General features: G+C 32.0%; 1 protein-coding gene and 1 pseudogene across 1 annotated transcript; both read right to left on the minus strand.

The window, feature by feature from the left end:
• Positions 1 to 279: 279 nt before the first annotated feature.
• LOC107417570 (ABC transporter A family member 2-like) lies at positions 280 to 5,484 on the minus strand (annotated as a pseudogene).
• Positions 5,485 to 8,713: 3,229 nt separating this feature from the next.
• Positions 8,714 to 16,206, minus strand: LOC107417571 (cycloartenol synthase 2). Its single transcript, XM_048474539.2, has 18 exons — positions 15,356 to 16,206; positions 13,966 to 14,151; positions 13,662 to 13,751; positions 13,302 to 13,496; positions 13,044 to 13,128; positions 12,692 to 12,858; positions 12,280 to 12,468; positions 11,786 to 11,899; positions 11,536 to 11,658; positions 11,286 to 11,408; positions 11,111 to 11,209; positions 10,540 to 10,596; positions 10,237 to 10,283; positions 9,999 to 10,142; positions 9,653 to 9,830; positions 9,392 to 9,472; positions 9,163 to 9,246; positions 8,714 to 9,012 (listed from the first exon to the last, which is right to left on the minus strand). The coding sequence occupies exons 1-18, from the start codon at positions 15,551 to 15,553 to the stop codon at positions 8,884 to 8,886; spliced, it is 2,289 nt and encodes a 762-aa protein (XP_048330496.2). The 5' UTR covers positions 15,554 to 16,206; the 3' UTR covers positions 8,714 to 8,883.
• Between the last annotated feature and the right edge of the window lie 1,941 nt (positions 16,207 to 18,147).

An 18,147-nucleotide genomic window follows, 5' to 3' on the forward strand; every position in this document is an offset into this window, starting at 1 on the left:
GTGGACTTGTCAGGAATATTCTTAACCCACCATCTCTATCCTTTTCCTTTTCAAACTTTTATTGACTAATAGTTTTTATGTATATAATTTTATTTAAAAAAAAAAAAAGAAAAAAAGAAAAAGAAAAAGGACAATGGTCTTGGTCTTACTCTTTTACTCCTCGCTCCTTGGTTTATAATGTTGTAAACAGTAATGCAATTTCTCTTTTAATTTTTTTTTTCCTTTTCTTTTCTTGGTAACAAGAAAATGGATGATAAATTCTCCAATCAAATTGAATAGATAAAATATAATTAGATGACTAACAGTAGCACCTCTCATCTTTCTAACAAAGATTTACATAAATTAAAATTTTTATGGTGTTATGTAAAAATGGATACAGAAGTCTTATTCTTTGGTTGTAAACGATACACCACCATGATCATATTATTTGTCAACAAAAATTAGTGACTAGAAATGGGGTCAATCACAATTCCATGTACTGGTCCACTGCCTATTCGCCTGCTTGAACTTGCTGACAAGGGAGGTGTTGGCTGGGCATTAGGAGGGACTGCTATTTCTGCTGAATGCCCAGAAATGCAGAGACCCCCACTTTCATCTTGTTCCCAGTATACTTCTACCATTATTCCTCTTGGATTTTCTGCACTTTCTGTTCCTGGAATCCCCACATACCTAGCTCCTACTGGTATCTGTACGTTTATATTTTTTATATAACAAATACCAACAATATTTCTTTGACAGTTTCTTTTTTAAAATAAATAAATAGTTTCTTTAGTACCTGGACTGAAGCTCCAGATGTAGTCAAGGTGAGAGTTGCCATTCTCCCTTCAGCCGTGGCAGTTTCTAGCTCTGCTTGCCTTGCAATATTCAAGAAAACTTCTTCAAGTGTTGTTAGGCCAAGTTGTATATCACTTATTCCCAATTCCCTCTCTCTATCTTGGAGATCCTCAAAGAAGTTCTGTTGTTTCATTAGATACATAATTCAGAATTAAAGTCAAAATGGAAAGAGCTATAAAAGAAAATTAATTACAATTACATGTTGACCACTATATGCTTACTGCCAAAAGCTTCTCTCTATCATGAGGAATAACAAAAGTCAAAAAGGATATGTTCTCTTCTTTTGGTACTACCTCCAAATGCTGTCAATGTCATAAAACAAATCCCAGGTCAGAGAAACCAAACCTTCTTCATAATTTGTGAAAGGAAAACTTGGAGAATCATTGATTTACTTATAATTAAACTTACATATTTAAAGAAATGCTTCACAGCATCAAGATGATGAGCATTCTGTTCATTGAAGCTGACACTAGCAACAAAACCAGCACCAAACCTCGACTTTAATCTGATTGAGGTGCCAATGCAACGAAGCCTACCCTTTGCCATGATTCCAATTCTGTCACTTAAAACATCAGCTTCTTCCATTGAGTGTGTTGTTAGGACAATTGCACGGCCTTTCTTTACATCCTCTATAATGTCCCACACATGCCGCCATGTTATTGGATCCATACCAGTTGTCTACACGAAAACATCATAACTTGAATCAACATAAACACATCAACCAAATGAACTAAGTTATAGAGAAACTAAGATGTGTATACAGGTTCATCCAAGATGACCAATTTTGGGTCACCAATAAGGGCTATGGCAACACTGAGCCTTCGTTTCATTCCCCCACTATAACTTCCGGCTCTCATTTTTGCTGCCTCGGTGAGCTTCACCTCTGCTAATGACTTCTCAACAACCTGCATTATTTTAAGCAACAAAGAATTTATATACTAGTCAAACTACACAAAGAACACAAACAGCAGCCATCTTTTGAGTTTGTGTCATACCGAGTTTATTGAAGCTGGGGGTAGGCCTTTAATACTAGCGAAGAGATGGAGGTGCTCTTCACCTGACAATACCTCACAGAGAATATCAAACTATGAAAAGATACAACATAAAAAGAAAGTTTAAATCTCAACTTATCACAAATAATTAAAAAAAGGAGGGCGTGTGTGGTGGGGTTGGCTAATAATGAAAACAGATGCTAAATATACAGAGAAAGAGAGGTAACCTGGGGACAAACTCCTATTAATTTTCGGATTTTTGCCATAGCAATGGAGCTTCTTACAGAATAACCATATATCAATGCTGGCATAAACAAGGACAGAATGATTGAAACTGATGTTGACATTAAAACTTACGGTAATTTGTTTGGCAAACACAGAAATAATGATGAGCATATTACCATCTCCTGTGGTAACTGGTGTGATTCCAGTCAGACAATTGATTGTTGTGGTTTTCCCTGCTCCATTAGGTCCTAGGAGACAAAATAATTGATCTTTTGCATAGTTCACCCATAGTCCCTGAAAGCAGTTGTTGCTACGTTAATTTTTACACATAAACAACAAAAAAATAAACTTTTTACCTATGGTCTGTATTACCATTACAATTTTCTTTTGATACTTATAAAAGGAAAAAAATAAAATTGCATTTTGTTATTCTGATAATGTTTCTACCTTAAAATGCAGGTTGTTGAGAGCATTACAACAAGATCAGGGAATGAGAAAGCAGAGAAAAACAAAAGAACAATACCATCATGATCATGAAAACAAGATCATGAACAGTAGGTGCGGTCCATTTCTATCCAAAAAGGTTGCACACTTGAGATCTTAAAAATACGAGGTACTTTGACTTATCTAAGTACAATTTCCTCCACAAGAACCGCATATAAGAAAGAAACTCCTTGCACCGGTTGTTACTTTACCTTGACAGCATGGTAAGGTGAAGTTTTGTTGCATTTACAGCAACCTATAGTTTTGGTCCCAGGATATGTCTTTACAAGGCCACGTATCTGAACTGCAACATTTGGATAAACCATGCCTCCCCTAGTTTGTTGTTTTACAACATTCTCCTCTTCAAGTACATCTTCATCATCTGGAGTTATATGCTCCACTGTTGGAAGAGATCTTATGCAACTACAAATGCCACCCTCTGTGAAGAGAAAATCGAAGGCGTTAATTCATTAGTGCAGGCCTTACATGTGCAGAAGCAACATATGACTTGCTACGATACCATGTTAAGTTACTACTAATTCCAAAAGCTTAAAATATTAGAAAATGAGCCCATGTATGTACGTCAAGCTTATCAGTGGACGCAAAGATTTATCTTTATTTACCTTCCACCTTGTTCCCACCTTTTCCTGTCCAATACCCGGGTTTTAAAAAGTAAAACACAGATTTCCTCACTCCAGATACATTTGGGAAAACGTTATCCAAGTAGATTGCCAAGACAAACCAGAGGAAGAATGTAGCCACCAGCCACATATAAATATCATTCTGTCAAGAAAAGTATGAAGATGAATATGGATAATGAAAGAAATAATTGCCAGCAGTAATTTTGGGTTAGAGATTCAGTTTGTCAATTTGCTTACAATTGTTATGGTACAGCCTGCATCATTTGGTGCACACTTGGCTCGTGTACTCCAACTAATCCCAACACTGCCTTGAGGACTGGAAATTGATCCAGTAAGCAAATTTATAGCTTTAGCAAGAAGATTGGGAGGGAATAACGACCAAATGATTCGAATATATTGTTTCTGAACCATCGACCGAGTATAAGGAAATCCAAATGATGTAACGAGCTGCAACGACAGAATGGAATCAATTGTTACTACTATATAAATATGGTTCAGATTATAACTTCGTTTCTTGTAAAATTGAATAGGCAAACTCTTGCCTGGGTCACGGAGCCAACAATAAATACAGAGAAGCCAACAGTTGTGGATGAAGATGATTTACTTATAAAGGCTGACAAGAAGAAGGCAAAGCCAACCTGTCGTAAAAATTTAGAGAAGATTGAAGAGGAGTTATTACTTTTTATATACAACAGTCCTGCTTAATTAGACCAAGAATTATAAGCAAATATTAAAGCTGACTAACTAATAATTTGTAGTCGGTCTTACCATGTTGAGTTGGAATAATAAGAATACAAGGAATACAACGAAAGGCTGTTCTTCAAGAAGAAATCGAACCGAAAGACAATGCCAAATATGACTATGAAAACTGATGAGATAAGCATGAGAATTCCCTCCCATGTGAGCCATGACAACCAGTATGCACAATCATAAAGACCCATCATAGTCATTGCCTGAACAAAGGATGGACAAACAGAATCATAATTCTGTACCTCTCTCCTAATTATATGAGCATAAAGACAAATTGGGCTTTAGTTAAACAAACTTAGAAATGAATTGAAAAATATTACTTGTCGAAGCTTTAGTTCTTTCTCGGTAACCAAAGAAGTGATCTGAAACACAAAACCAAACATGGCAATTGCAAGGAAAAAGGATGGCGCAAAAAATGCCACCGGTGATCCAGAGTCTTCCAGTGCAGGATGTGGAAATTCTTTAAAAGCAACCACCCAGCTTAAATTTGGAACTGCATGCATGCAACATATATATATATATATATATATATATATGTATGTATGTATATAGGACTGTTAAAACAGGTGAAGTGACATATATAATTAATTCAAATTAAGAACATGTACATTTTAAATAATGAATACTAATAATATAAAATAATAGTAGATACCTCCAATGAGAGACCTGGCAATTTCACGCTCTGCATCAATCTGAAGAGGGCCTTGAAATTTGTAAGTGGTATCTTCATAGTGTCCTCGAAAGGCAGCAACTGGGGTAGAGTTAGTCTGAATACCGTAGCCAATTACAGTAGCATTAATTTCCCTGAAATGCAGAGCTCCAGGACAGCGCATTGAATTGCAAACAGCCATGCACTTCATCTTTTGTTCTAAATCCTTTAACCTGCACAATTTATTTATCTATTTTAATTTTTATGCCACACAAACACACACAAATATAAAATTAAGAGTGCATGATTTCAATTTTATAAACAAACTTAAACTAAAACATATTAATCATATATAATGATATATAAGGACGCGCTGATAGGAGAATTCCTATGTGTACATATATATATATATATATATAGATGTATATATATGTATATTGACCTTAGTAGAAGGAATTGGTCTTTGAGGATTGTTGACCATGATGGAAGCGACAATAGTTCGAATAGTAGCACTGTCATTTCCACTCCAAACAAGGTCAAAGCATGGAAGTTTGAGATGGTGTTTGGACTCGCAGGGAGGGATAGGGGGCTAAACCAGAGGGTTGGGATTGGATGAAGAAGAGTTGGAGCGAGCATCCATTGCCTGCTGGATGCCCAACATGATCAACATGAACAGCAGGGAAGAGAATATCCGCAGCAAGGTCGCCCTCTTGTTTTTCCATGATACCAACAAATTCTTCTTCACTACTCCTCTGTATTGCTGCACCACCAGTTGATTACTACTTCTATAATTCATCTATTATTATTATTATTACCATTAAGTTCCCTTTCTCCCTCTCTCTTTAAATTCAATCTCAATCTCTAATACACTAAATACATAATACTTGTGTATATTGTATTTCAGGATAGATTTACATTAATCCAGCTTAAAATCACTCACTCAAATTACTTTATATATATATATATCATATCATCACACGCAAATACCATACATAGGCGAATTTTGATTCTATTACCAAAAAAAAAAAAAAAAAAATGAGATCTTTTATTCAGATTGGCAACCACGCTGTTTCTATGTGACAAATGCAAGTTATGGGACAAAGAATTTTTTTTTTTTTTTTTTTAATGAAACAGAATGTAAAGATTTTTTTTTTCAAAAAAATAAAAAGATATTTGCTTATAATAAGAAAATATATATTCTAAATTAAAAAAAAAATAGATGTGAACATAAAAGAGAATAATAAAAGTTTTTCTTTATTAAATTTTGAATTAGAGATGTATATCATTTATTGTAATATTAATTGTGTGACTATATGTTTTTGCTAATAAAAAAATAATAATAATAATGAGTCATCTCATAAATGCAATAAATAGAAAATATTTAATTTATTTTTTCACGCAAATTTTTTAATATGGAGCTGAAGTAAGTACAGATATTAATGTTTTCTTACTCTTTTTACCCAAAATAATGATCTAATTAATGGCAAAATCCGCGTGGGTGCGTATTAGCCTGAGGAGGTGGTGAAGGAAGCTGGTCGGAGAGATTATGTTTTCAAGTATTTACAAGTTTTGCCACTCACTACGACAAAGCTCGGTTCCTTTTCAATGGGTGCGACTTCTGTCAAAATCAATCAACAGAAGGAGGATCTTCCCGCAAATCTCGCTAGAAATAATGCTTCCAAATTTAATTTTAATTTATGAAACAAAATATTATATATATATATATAACTCTCGAGCTCAAAAAGTAAGTATAATGTTTAAGCAAAAAAAAAGAGTAAGTATTAATGAAATATCAAAAATTTAAAACATAAAATATTTGTAAAAATAATAAAAATTATTAAATATTGATAAAAATTTAATAATTGATAACGGAAAATATAAAATTTTTTATTAAAATTTTAATTTTAGTTATAAGTATATTATTATAATTTAAAAAATATACCAAAAAATATATATTTGAAAAAAAGTTATTAATTAAAACATACTAAAATAATTATTATAATTATATTATATTTTATAAAAATATCATTTCAATATCAAATTATAAATGATAAAAAACTATTAATCCATTTTTCATCTTTATCTTAAAATGTGAAATAACAAAAAAGAACCATTAAAAATTATATTTTATTAATAATTTTATATGTAATTATTAATATATAAACTATATAAAATTTATTTTAAATACGATTATTCTAATTGTTAATTATTATATGATATTGCATCTAATAGTTGAATGTGAAACAATACTCATGAATTACTATTTGATTATATTTCGTAAATATTTTATCAATTCATTTAGTTGTATTTGTAAAAAAAATATATATTTTTTATATATTTATAATATTTATATATTTTATAATATTTATCATTTTTTTCATATGTAAATTTTTATTTTTATTTATATCATAATTTATATCTATTTTATAATATTTATAAAAATATTAAATTTATTATGATAAAAAATAATAATTAATTAATATTAATAATATTTATTAATTTTTGATAAAAATTTAAATTTTATGATACAAATTTTGTAGAAATATCAAAAATTTTGATAGAAATTTTAAAAATTTTATCCATTTCCATTTATAACCAAAATTTCCTTAAAACTAAAATTTTCTTTTTCTCATTTCACAACATAAGAATTTCAATGAATTTTTTTACAAAAATTTCGATTTTTTAAATCTTGAGAGCTCCGCACCATGGAATCCAATTTCTCCACGTGATCCAATATCTGAAAACAACATAATTTAAAACGATTTGCCTCATATATATCCTTTTCTTTTAAAAAAGAATAACCCTTTAATATTATAGAATTAATTACAAATAGGGGTGGGCATGGATTGGATTGGTTCGGTTTTGGACCGAAATACAGTCCAATCCATACATATCGGTTTTTATAATTTATAATCCAAACCAAACCATTAAAGCATTAAATCCAAATCAAACCAAACCATTTATGATCGGTTTGGTTTGGATTGGTTGATCGGTTTAAAATTTACTAATTTATAAATATATAATACAAATAAAAAATTTTCCAAATTTAAAATATAAAATTATAAATAATAAATTATAATTATCCAAATATAAAATACAATTAGAATAATACATCATAGTCTACAATGGAAAATAAAGAAGAAAATGTAGCAAATGATACACATCATGCACTTTTTAAATACCAAACGTTAATGTCATCATCTCACTCCTATAAAATCAAATTAAAATTGTTAGAACAAATAATGTAAAATAATACATTCGTCAAAATTCATTCACTTAAGAATCAATGCATAATTTTTTTTTTTTTTTTAACCTTAAAATTTTGATAAATTATAAGTCAATCAACGTTACATATTCACTAATTTTAATTGATTCTGTAAGCTTTACAAAGATCAAAATAATAAAATTAGCAATAAATTATATTTAAATATTTATATATATATATATATATAAGTAACAATTGGATACAATATATGTAGATATATATATATATATATATATATGATGGAAATGTAAAAATATATATATATATATATTATGGTGATAGTGATGGACTGGTGGCAAACGGTAACAAAGATAAATGTTTAGTTTAGGATTATAATTTACAATTTGATTTGGAATTTGGGATATGGGGATGTAAAAAGGAAAAAATATATATATATATATATATATATATTAAAAATCAATATATAAAAATGAAAAAAAAATTTAAAAATTAATATATAAAAATAAAAAAATACTAAAATTAATATATAAAAATGAAAAAAATAAAAAATATATGATTTTTTAGTTATATAATATATTATTTGGATTGGATTGGATTTATATTTCCAATCCATAACCAATCCAATCCATACAATTTATAATATTTTGAACCCAATCCAATCCAATTGATGTAAAAATCCAATCCAAACCGTTAAAAATGGATTGAATTGGACAGGTTGAACGGGTTCGATTAGATTTTGCCCATCCCTAATTACAAATAATTACAAGCCATGTCATGACTCGATTATAGAGTTTCGTTACTTTGAAAGTTATTCAAATGAAGTTAGCCAGGATTTCTAATATTATTATATATTTTCATAATAAATAAGCACTAATTTTTTTTTTTTGGTGGAAATAGTAAACAAGCACTATGATTAATTCAGAGACAATACTAATGAATTTTGCATTGTCAGTAGATTTTATATTTAGAATCACCTACAACTTGTTACTCTCCATAATGTTATTAAAACCAAAAAGGAAGAAGAAGAAGAAGAAGGAGAAAAGCAATCCTAGTTTAAAGACAATTGTAATTGTAGTTAGTGTTTCATGGTCCTGGAGTTGCGTGGAACTGCAACACCCGAGTGCGGTACTCTCCCAATGCCCAAATGGGGAATATGTTTCTGTATGCCGCATATGTTATCATGCAATTCCTATTAAACACCCCCATTATCTCCTGCATTATATACATGTATTGTTATTATTATTATTATTATTATTTCAATTCCTTGAAAATAAATACGATGAACCCTAAGACAAGCCTAATTTTCTATATATGTATATATATATATATATGTGTATATATATATATATATTTGTATATTACCTCTTGTGGAAAATCACCATCCTCCATTTGGGAATTTATCAAATATCTAGCTGCGCGTTGCAATGGTGCTGGGTCTCTCTGAGCCTGCATCACAAGCATACATATACACAATATAACATATGCAATACTTGAAATTCAAACCTCTTAACTACCTACTTTGACTATTACACGGATTCAGCAATATTGTAATTTTTGCAAATGTTATGTGCTAGACTTTTATGCTTTTTACCTGCCCGGCATCCATGAGTGTCATTAAAGCCCATCCAGTATTTACTACATGTGCCCTGTCTTCCTCAATATTTGAGTACACCTGTCGCCGGAAAATATTAGTAATACGATTAATGCAAATTGGAGATATATATATATATAAATCCAAACATCGATCCAAGACATAGTATTAGTAATATGCTTACATCTTCCATCAACTTAGAAATAATATTAATATGGGATTGATGTAACAGTTTTATAACTTTATAAAATTAAGACTGACCTTGTCCTGGCAGGAAAGGTAACTCTCTCCCCACCCACCAGAAGGAAGCTGTTTGGATAGCAGAAAATCACACGCTTTTCGAATACTCGGGCAACTAGTATAGTTCTTCCCGGCAGTCACTAAACCTCTTACCCCAAACCATGTACCATAAGTAAAACAAACACCCCAAGAACCATACCTGTTATAGCATGCAAGTTTAGAAATTAAACATGTAAACCAAATGGAAATGTAGAAGTTATTACCAGAGCAAAGGGAACTAAATTTATTATTCAAAAAATTTACACAAGCATTAGTCAAGCAATTCACAAAACAGACAAAGCTTATGGATAATAAGTGCAGGGCAAACCATGAACCATCTGATTTTTGTATCTTTTCAAGGAATATGGTGGCTCTTTCGATACACCGTTCTATTTCTTCTCGCCGATGCCCTGGATATGAGTTCTTAAATGACGTCAGAGCTTGAATAGCAGCTGAGGTACATTCAACATAACTGCAAAGCTATCATAATTAGTAGCAAATAATAAGATCTAAATAAATAATAGTAGTACTAAGCAACTGAAATAACTCAAGGTGCATCAACTTACGGATAATCAATGACAATGTCACCAAAGGTTTCGGCAGGGTTGATCAACTGAAAATAATAAAGAGACAATAAAATGAAATTATGTTCATTCTAAGGAGGAGGTAATGATAGAATTGTAAATCATCATAACATGTTCTACACTTTTGAAGGCAATTACATGCGTCAATTTTATGACGTCTAGAGGAGATCACTAGAGGGAATATATGACAATGGTTGCAAGCCATACAGCTATTGGTTCAAATGCCGCCATATAATATATAGAGAAAGTAAGCAACAAAATTTAAGAAACTTTTAAAGAAGATACCTCTAACCAAGGATAGGATCTGGTGAGTTCATAAGTTGCAAAGCCACCATCATCATTCTGCAATAACATTATTTAAAAAAAAAAAAAAAAAGAAAGAAGAAGAAGAACCTCAGTAAATTATGAAAAGAAACATTCTTCACTTCATGACACAAAATAATGAATCGAACTTAAAAGTATTAATAGGACACTGAGAGAATGGAGCCAAAAACTTCATGATCATATATTGCTCACTCTCAAACTTTCATTGAAGTCAAATGTATAAGCCAGTGACAACAATAATAATGATTGGGGGTTAGAAGTAGGTGTTAGATTTACATGGGCGCAAGACAACAGAGGGGTGTCAGAATTCATCTGGAATATTAGAACGCACGGAATTCTTACAAATTTATAATATTTATGGTCGATGTTCTCCCAATTACTAAAGCACAATCCAGTATCATCTCTAAGGCTCCAACATAATAGCCGTCGCTACATATTCATAGCAATTAGCAGGAATGCTTCCAAGAACGTCGATTTTATATGTGTCTTTTAAAAGTTCCTTCAATTATAAATATCTTGGTCACCAACCTACCTGCAATGAGAGAATGACATTGACAGCATCATACAACCGCTTTGCATCTAATGGTTCACCAACAGTATCTGATGGAATTTTCGACAATAGCAGAGCAGCCTGAAGAAGAAATGCACATGGAAATTACAAACCACTAAATAAATTAATGAAGTACAATGAATTTGATCACAATTACTTTTAATCCTTCTGCTGTGCAATCTGAGATGGGCCATCCATGATCGGCAGTGGAGAAAGGCCAAGCACCCTTTGAAATGTGACGATACCAATAATCAAGATCACCAGGGCAATCTTCCAAAACCTTTCCCAAAAGAAAAAAAAAAAAGTGGGGAGATAAGTCAACTATCTGGAAAAAGGTAAGAGATCTATGGAATTATAAAGATAATAAGAACCACTTATTTGAATTATGATATGCAGAGAAACACCACCTGTGAGTTTTTTATGAATGTATGTGCCTTTCTTAGAGTTGGGCCATATTCGTCAATAAGGTTGGTTGAAATAATTGCTTGAACAGCAAAAGCAGTGTCCCATAATTGACTTCCATTATAACCCTGCAGTAAAATTATTGTTTCTAGTAAGTACAATGGGAGGTTACTTTTTAGGAAAATTTTGCAAGAGAGTTAAATTCTCTACAGCATTCCTGAACGTGTTTGAGAGTAGTTTAGGGCTATATTGGACCTGCATTTTCATGCCATCTTCAGCAATCCACAGATAATCATGGATCCGTGGAAGATGCAACTTGAAGGCTTCTGAATTCGGATCCTCCACCCAACAACAAAGCATATTTAACACCTACAAATCACAGCCCGTAAACAAACTGTAAATCAGACTGCCTCATAATGTTACATAAACCAAAATCAAAGGAGCAGAGAAAGAAGAAAGAACAGATAATGTCACATTGTGTAATTGAAAAAATGAGGAATCTTATTTAGAAAAGGTAGCTGCCCAAAAACAAAAATATAATGAAAAGGTTACAAGCAAGGACCGTTGTAAAGGTGACCGAAAATATTAAAAGAATTGAAACAGCCTAATTAATAAAAATTCTTGACCAAGAGAAGCCTTAAAGAATATTGTTTCAGGAACATTGTTAATTAAATTTCATCTAACTAACCCTCCTTATCAAACATAATTTGACAGATAGAAACTATCACTTGGACACATCAATTATATACCTTATTAACGGGTCCAATGCAAATATAACGAGTATTTTCGTCTTCATAGTGTATATGCTCCATTGCTGTGCGAAGAGCCTTTTCTCTCAACTTTTTCCCAGGCCAACGCTTTAAGATTGGTTCAACACCCTTATGAAGAGCTGCCCAAAGGACATCCTGCACGAGGGGATGAGGGTAGTACAAATCTTCCTGCAATAGCAAGCCACATAATCAAGATCTGTGTTGAACTATAAATTGGTAGCTCACTACATCTAATGAACTGCAGACTTCATTTCTTTTTCCTTTTTTTTTTTTTTCTTTTTTTTTTTTTTTTTCTTCTTTTCCATTTTGATAGTTCTTTATGGTCATGAAAGAGGTGATTAGAAGATCATCAATGCTGTATCCTTAGTTAGAAGCTTGTTGTTTGACCAACCTTTGCACACAGGTTGCGTGCCTGATCCCAATTTATTTCATGATAGGGGGTAGTATAAAGTTCCTTCCTCAAAGAGAGAACTGTTGCTGTGATTGGACCAACAAACCTCCTTCCATATAAGTAAGACATTGGCAAATAGACCATCCTGCAGTGACACCACATCCTTCCTGTAGAAAAATAATAATAAAAATAGTAATAACTTCCCCTTTTGGGTTTTAAGTCATAGGAAGATAAAAGCATTAATTGGACATTGTGAAAACCAAATGTAGAGAGCCGTATAGGGCTAATTTTTCATAAATGTTCAGACAGGGATCCAGAAACATCTCTTTCTAATGCAGAAACGAAAACCAACCAGGATGGATAGGGAGCATGTAAGGAAGAAGCCATATCTCGGGGGGCAAGGGATTATTGCCAGACCATTCAAATACTCCGAGTACCTATTATGAGCAAGTAATAATTTGAATAAAGATTAGAATACAAAAGAGATGGAGCGATATGACAAAGCAAGTACATTTTTTTAACCAAGAAGGAAAACTACTCTAGGATGCACTGGGATCGACTGATAAAATATAAATTCTCAAACCAACGAGACAAAAGTTATGAGCTCAACTGATAACCACATTTTCCCCCATGATGTAATTGCAGTAGCACCACCATGTTCTAGAATCCAATTACGCCCTCTCTCCATCATTCCTTGTCCATCATTAGCTCCTTCACCTAGCAATCTCAAAGTAACATAGCTCAAGACAGAACCAAACATGGTGCTTGGCCCCTCAATGTGTAAGCCCCACCCACCATCTGGATTCTGCAATTACACGTACATTAAAAACAAAAATATCCTTTCTGCAAGAATCTGACCGAAGGAAGGTCTAAAAAACCAATAAAACAGGAATGGTATGACAGTAAAAAGGCGGTACAACTGTACAATGTGCAATGTAAAGCTAACATGGAAGAAAGAACATATGCTTGCCTGATGATTGTAAACATAACGGCAGATCTCCTTTTTATGCTCTTCTGTTAAGACTGCATTCAATGCCCCAGTTATACTCAGAGTAATTACCTGATTCATAACACAGGGAGGAAAAAGTTAAAAAATAAAATGAATGGTCAAGAAAGACATCTCATCTATTTCTGTACAAAAATTGGAGAAGATACAAAACTATTGCTTCCACTGTAATTTATCACCAACAGTGAATTGCAAGTAATTAGTGGGATAGTCAGGAACTAAATTATTCTACTACTTAAGAAGAAGCAACATAATGTTTCAGACTCACCAAGCCAGGGAGAAGAAACATAGGGCCTCCATAATCCCCAGGCCAATGTCCATCATGGGATTGAATAGTTGAGTAGAAACTTAACGCCCTTCTCAACGTGTTTGTCACCATCTCCTCTGTAACATCTTCAGTGTCTTTTACTTTGATCTGAGGCAACACCACGCCACCTGGATTCTCCTTAGAAAGCTACAATTTTTTTGAAAGTAAAATAAGACAATGTTAATTCAGATAACAATAACTGAGAGTAAATTTATTTGTGTACTGAAATAGTGTATGCTTTATTTGATGTTCAATCATGCTGCAGCAGAGGCCAAAAGGTAACCAATTTAAAGAGCCCGACAACTTCCTCAGTTAACCATCAAAAAGAGATTTGTTACAGCATGAAAAAACTTTATAACCTATAGCAATTGACACTTTGAAATTCAATTATATTTATCTTAATACAGAGGAAAATTTGAGCGTGCTCATTCTTTTGGAACTTGAGCAGAAGATCGCCCTGAAGTAAGTTTGATTACGAAGCTAAGAATTCCACAAAAAAAAATTGGAGTGAAAGGACGTAATATTGAACCATTAAAAAAGGGAGGAGTAGTCATATAAGTCATGTAGTCATCGGCATACCCAAGAAAGCATGTCTATAAAACACGCCAGCAAATTCATCAAAAGGACCAAAAAAAAAAAAAAGACCATAATAAGCTATTTAATAAAAGAATATTACTTTACTATCGTGGTTGACTCAATAATATTTCATATGACTTGAAAAAAACCAAAAACAGGGTACTATAAAACGACATCATCGAGAATTAAAAAAAATGAAAAAAAAAAAAAAAAAAAAAAGGATCCAAATTTAGCTGATCAAGCTGTTGTTGCGTAAGAAGGAAATGACGACTGATTCGCTTTGGTCAGCTCAGCTAATAGAAATCTGAGCTAATAAGTCAAGATATGGCACAGTTTTTCATGATGTAACCAATCAAACCAAACAAGTCCAATTACAATTACCCAATCTATGCGAATATGATAGAAAAATAAATCCAAGGAAAGAAAGATGCAAATGAGTGAAGAATAAGCGAGTCCAGGGGCAGTCATCTGGACTTAAAAGAGACTTAGGCTTTGAGCACAAAGTTATACATGAATGATAAGCATAATACAGTTCATTCGTTCCGCAGAAGAAGCAGATCTGAAATTACAAAAACATATAAGATTTGAGATTTGAAGAAATTACATATATATATATATATATATGGATCAATAGATGGAGATTAGCATCTAGTGAGCGCGATTGGTATAGCTGAATGATGATTAAATTGGAAGTGAAATGGAAAGGAGATTCAAGAAAGTGAAGCAGCAAGCAGAGGAAGCAGCAAATGTGTAAAGAGTAGGAAGTAATTAAAACCTGAAAGCGCATGAGGAGATCGGCGCTGTGCTTGCTGTGGAAGCGAGTGGTTTTGAAGTTATGACGGAACTTTTCGATTTGCGCAATGTCTTCAGGGGATCCATGTTTGGGATCGAACTCCCAGACGTGGCGGCCCACGTGATTGTTGAGAGTACGGAGCCACGGGCTCCCTCCTTCCGCGATCTTCAGCTTCCACATTATTCTTAATGCCAATCCCCCAGTGCCTCTCTCTCTCTCTCTCTCTCTCTCTTTCTCTCTGATTCTCTCTATGTCTTCTCTATATATTATTATTCAGAAGAAGGTAGAGGAGGAGATTGATTACTACATACATACATACATATATATATATATATATATAGATGTTAATATTATTGGATATGCGTTATTGATCAATTCAATTCAGATTTATTGATTTGTTTTCGTTATACTAAAATATATAATTATATATATATAGAGAGAGAGAGAGAGAGAGTGTGTGTGTGTGTGTAATAGGAATGTGAAGCAGATGACAGAACGGCACAGGCCTGCCAGAAGAGAAAGAGAAAGAGAGAGAGAAGAGTGTGAGTGAGTGAGACTGCCGATGTCGGATCGCCGTCAACTCCGTAATCAAGTCTTTTATTATAGTCTATTCTAGACTTGTAGTATATTATTTTAATAAAATTAAATTTCTAAAAAATATAATCCCGGGCCCTATCCATTTATCATCCAATTCCACTCTCCCACCTTTAATGACCACCAACTTGGGCGTCTTAATTGCCAAATGCAAATTTGGGCGATCATGCTTATTAATATCTTCTTTTCTTTGATCTTTCCTACCCACCCACCCTTGTTTCTCTTTCTTCTTTCCTCTCTTTCTTTTTCTTTACCATTCCAAAATCTTCTTATATTTTTACTTTTCAGAAACCTTACCAAAAATAAATAAATAAATAAATATGAATAAAATTTAAAAGCACTAGATGAGGAGGAGAAATTAATGGGCAATTGGCGGTCGAAAAGCAAGAGGGTATGAGCATTCATGCATGTGACTTCACCTACTAAAGTTATCTATATTCTTTCTTTTCTGGTTGGACCCAAATATTAAAAAAAAAAAAAAAAAGGTTGGTTTCATAATTAATATCGATAACCAGATAAAGAAAACAGGTTGGCTTCATAATTATTATAATAAATAACCAAATAAAGAAAAACAGGTTTGGTCTCATAATTATTATAATAAATAAAAGCAAGTTATTCGGAACTTCACATCACATAAAATTAAAAGCTCTTGTGTTCCTTATTGTTAATAATATTTTTTGCTTTGTGTTATCATAGCTTATTATTTAAAAAAAATAAAATGAAACAATTTAAAAACTAAATAATAATTGTATGGTATTTTATACAACAACTTTAAATTGTCGACCAAGAGAGAGACGTGAGAGAGTAAAAGTCCGCAGATGAGACGGAAGCAGTTCACCGTTTTTAGACTTTTTTCTTTAGGGATGTGAGAGGGACCATCACCACTTTTGATGATTGTTGATTTGATTGAGTACCAATGTCCTTTTGTTCTCTGAATCACATTATAACCAGAAAATCAGAATCTGACGGTGGCCCTATCTCTCTCCAAAGCCCAACCGACTTAATTGCATCCAGAACTAGTATTTCTCCTTACTCGAACGTGATTGGAGTATCAATAGCGAGTGTAGCGGAGCATGCAGCCCCTCTCACCAAACAAAAAAAAAAAAATTTATATATATATATATATATATATCACATCTTGTATGAGGGTCCATAGCATATGTTTTGTTTTAAGAAACCATGCGGTTCTAAAACCACCTAATTATTTCTACCCAATTATTTTCAGTGTTAATTTGATATATAAACTATATAGCAATTTAATTACTTTTTCTAAAAAGTTCTTTTCTTTTTTTTGTTCACGTTAACTTTTGTTGAAAATATTTTATTGACATTAATTAAAATTTTCAAAATTAAATGGAAATTTAAAAGGTGTTTTTTTTTTCGTTTCACAAGTTAAAAGTTACATCTTTTTCATATATGTTATTACACTTAGAAAGATATATATTCATTATTTAAAAAAGTGTCTTTATGATTGTATGTGTCTCTTGGTTACATACATTTTAATTAACTCTATAAATAAATTTATATCTATTTAATTTTCATTCAATACTAAAGATTATAAGTGTTGGATAAAATATAGTGAGAGTACAAGTTGATTTGGTTCGATTATCTTGTTAATCTGGAATGCCACTATCATCAACACAAACATTTGTATTTTGCAAAATAATTGCCATAAAACCATGAGCACTTAAATAGGGAAAATTTTATTTTAAGTATATAGAGTCTCACTTTAAACTTGATCCATTTACTGGTTTTTTTTTTTAATTATTCTAAAATATCAACTTTTTTTTTATTATTATTATTGTTATCATTTTTATATTTTATGGTTGTTGATTAAAGTTTAATCCCTTTGATCTTTTGTTTTTGTAGATCATTTGATATAATATACTTAATCCACCCTAATTCTTTCTAACAAATTTTTAATATAAAAAGTCACTACATAATTAAATGCATTCAATTAGTAATATTTGTCATTTTAGTGTGGGTTTGATTGGTACTTATCATTAGTAGTGATAAATAACAAAACTCAATTGCATTTGAATTGTTGCTCTACTCATTGTTCACATTATCTATTCCATTTGGCTCTTGACTCAAAGCCCCCCTTAATTTATGAGATTAATTAAAATTGAATACAATTTGATCTTTTTTATTTTAAAAAAAAATCATCAACCTTTTCTTTT

Source organism: Ziziphus jujuba, chromosome 2, assembly GCF_031755915.1.
Source record: "Ziziphus jujuba cultivar Dongzao chromosome 2, ASM3175591v1".
Taxonomy (NCBI): Eukaryota; Viridiplantae; Streptophyta; class Magnoliopsida; order Rosales; family Rhamnaceae; genus Ziziphus; species Ziziphus jujuba.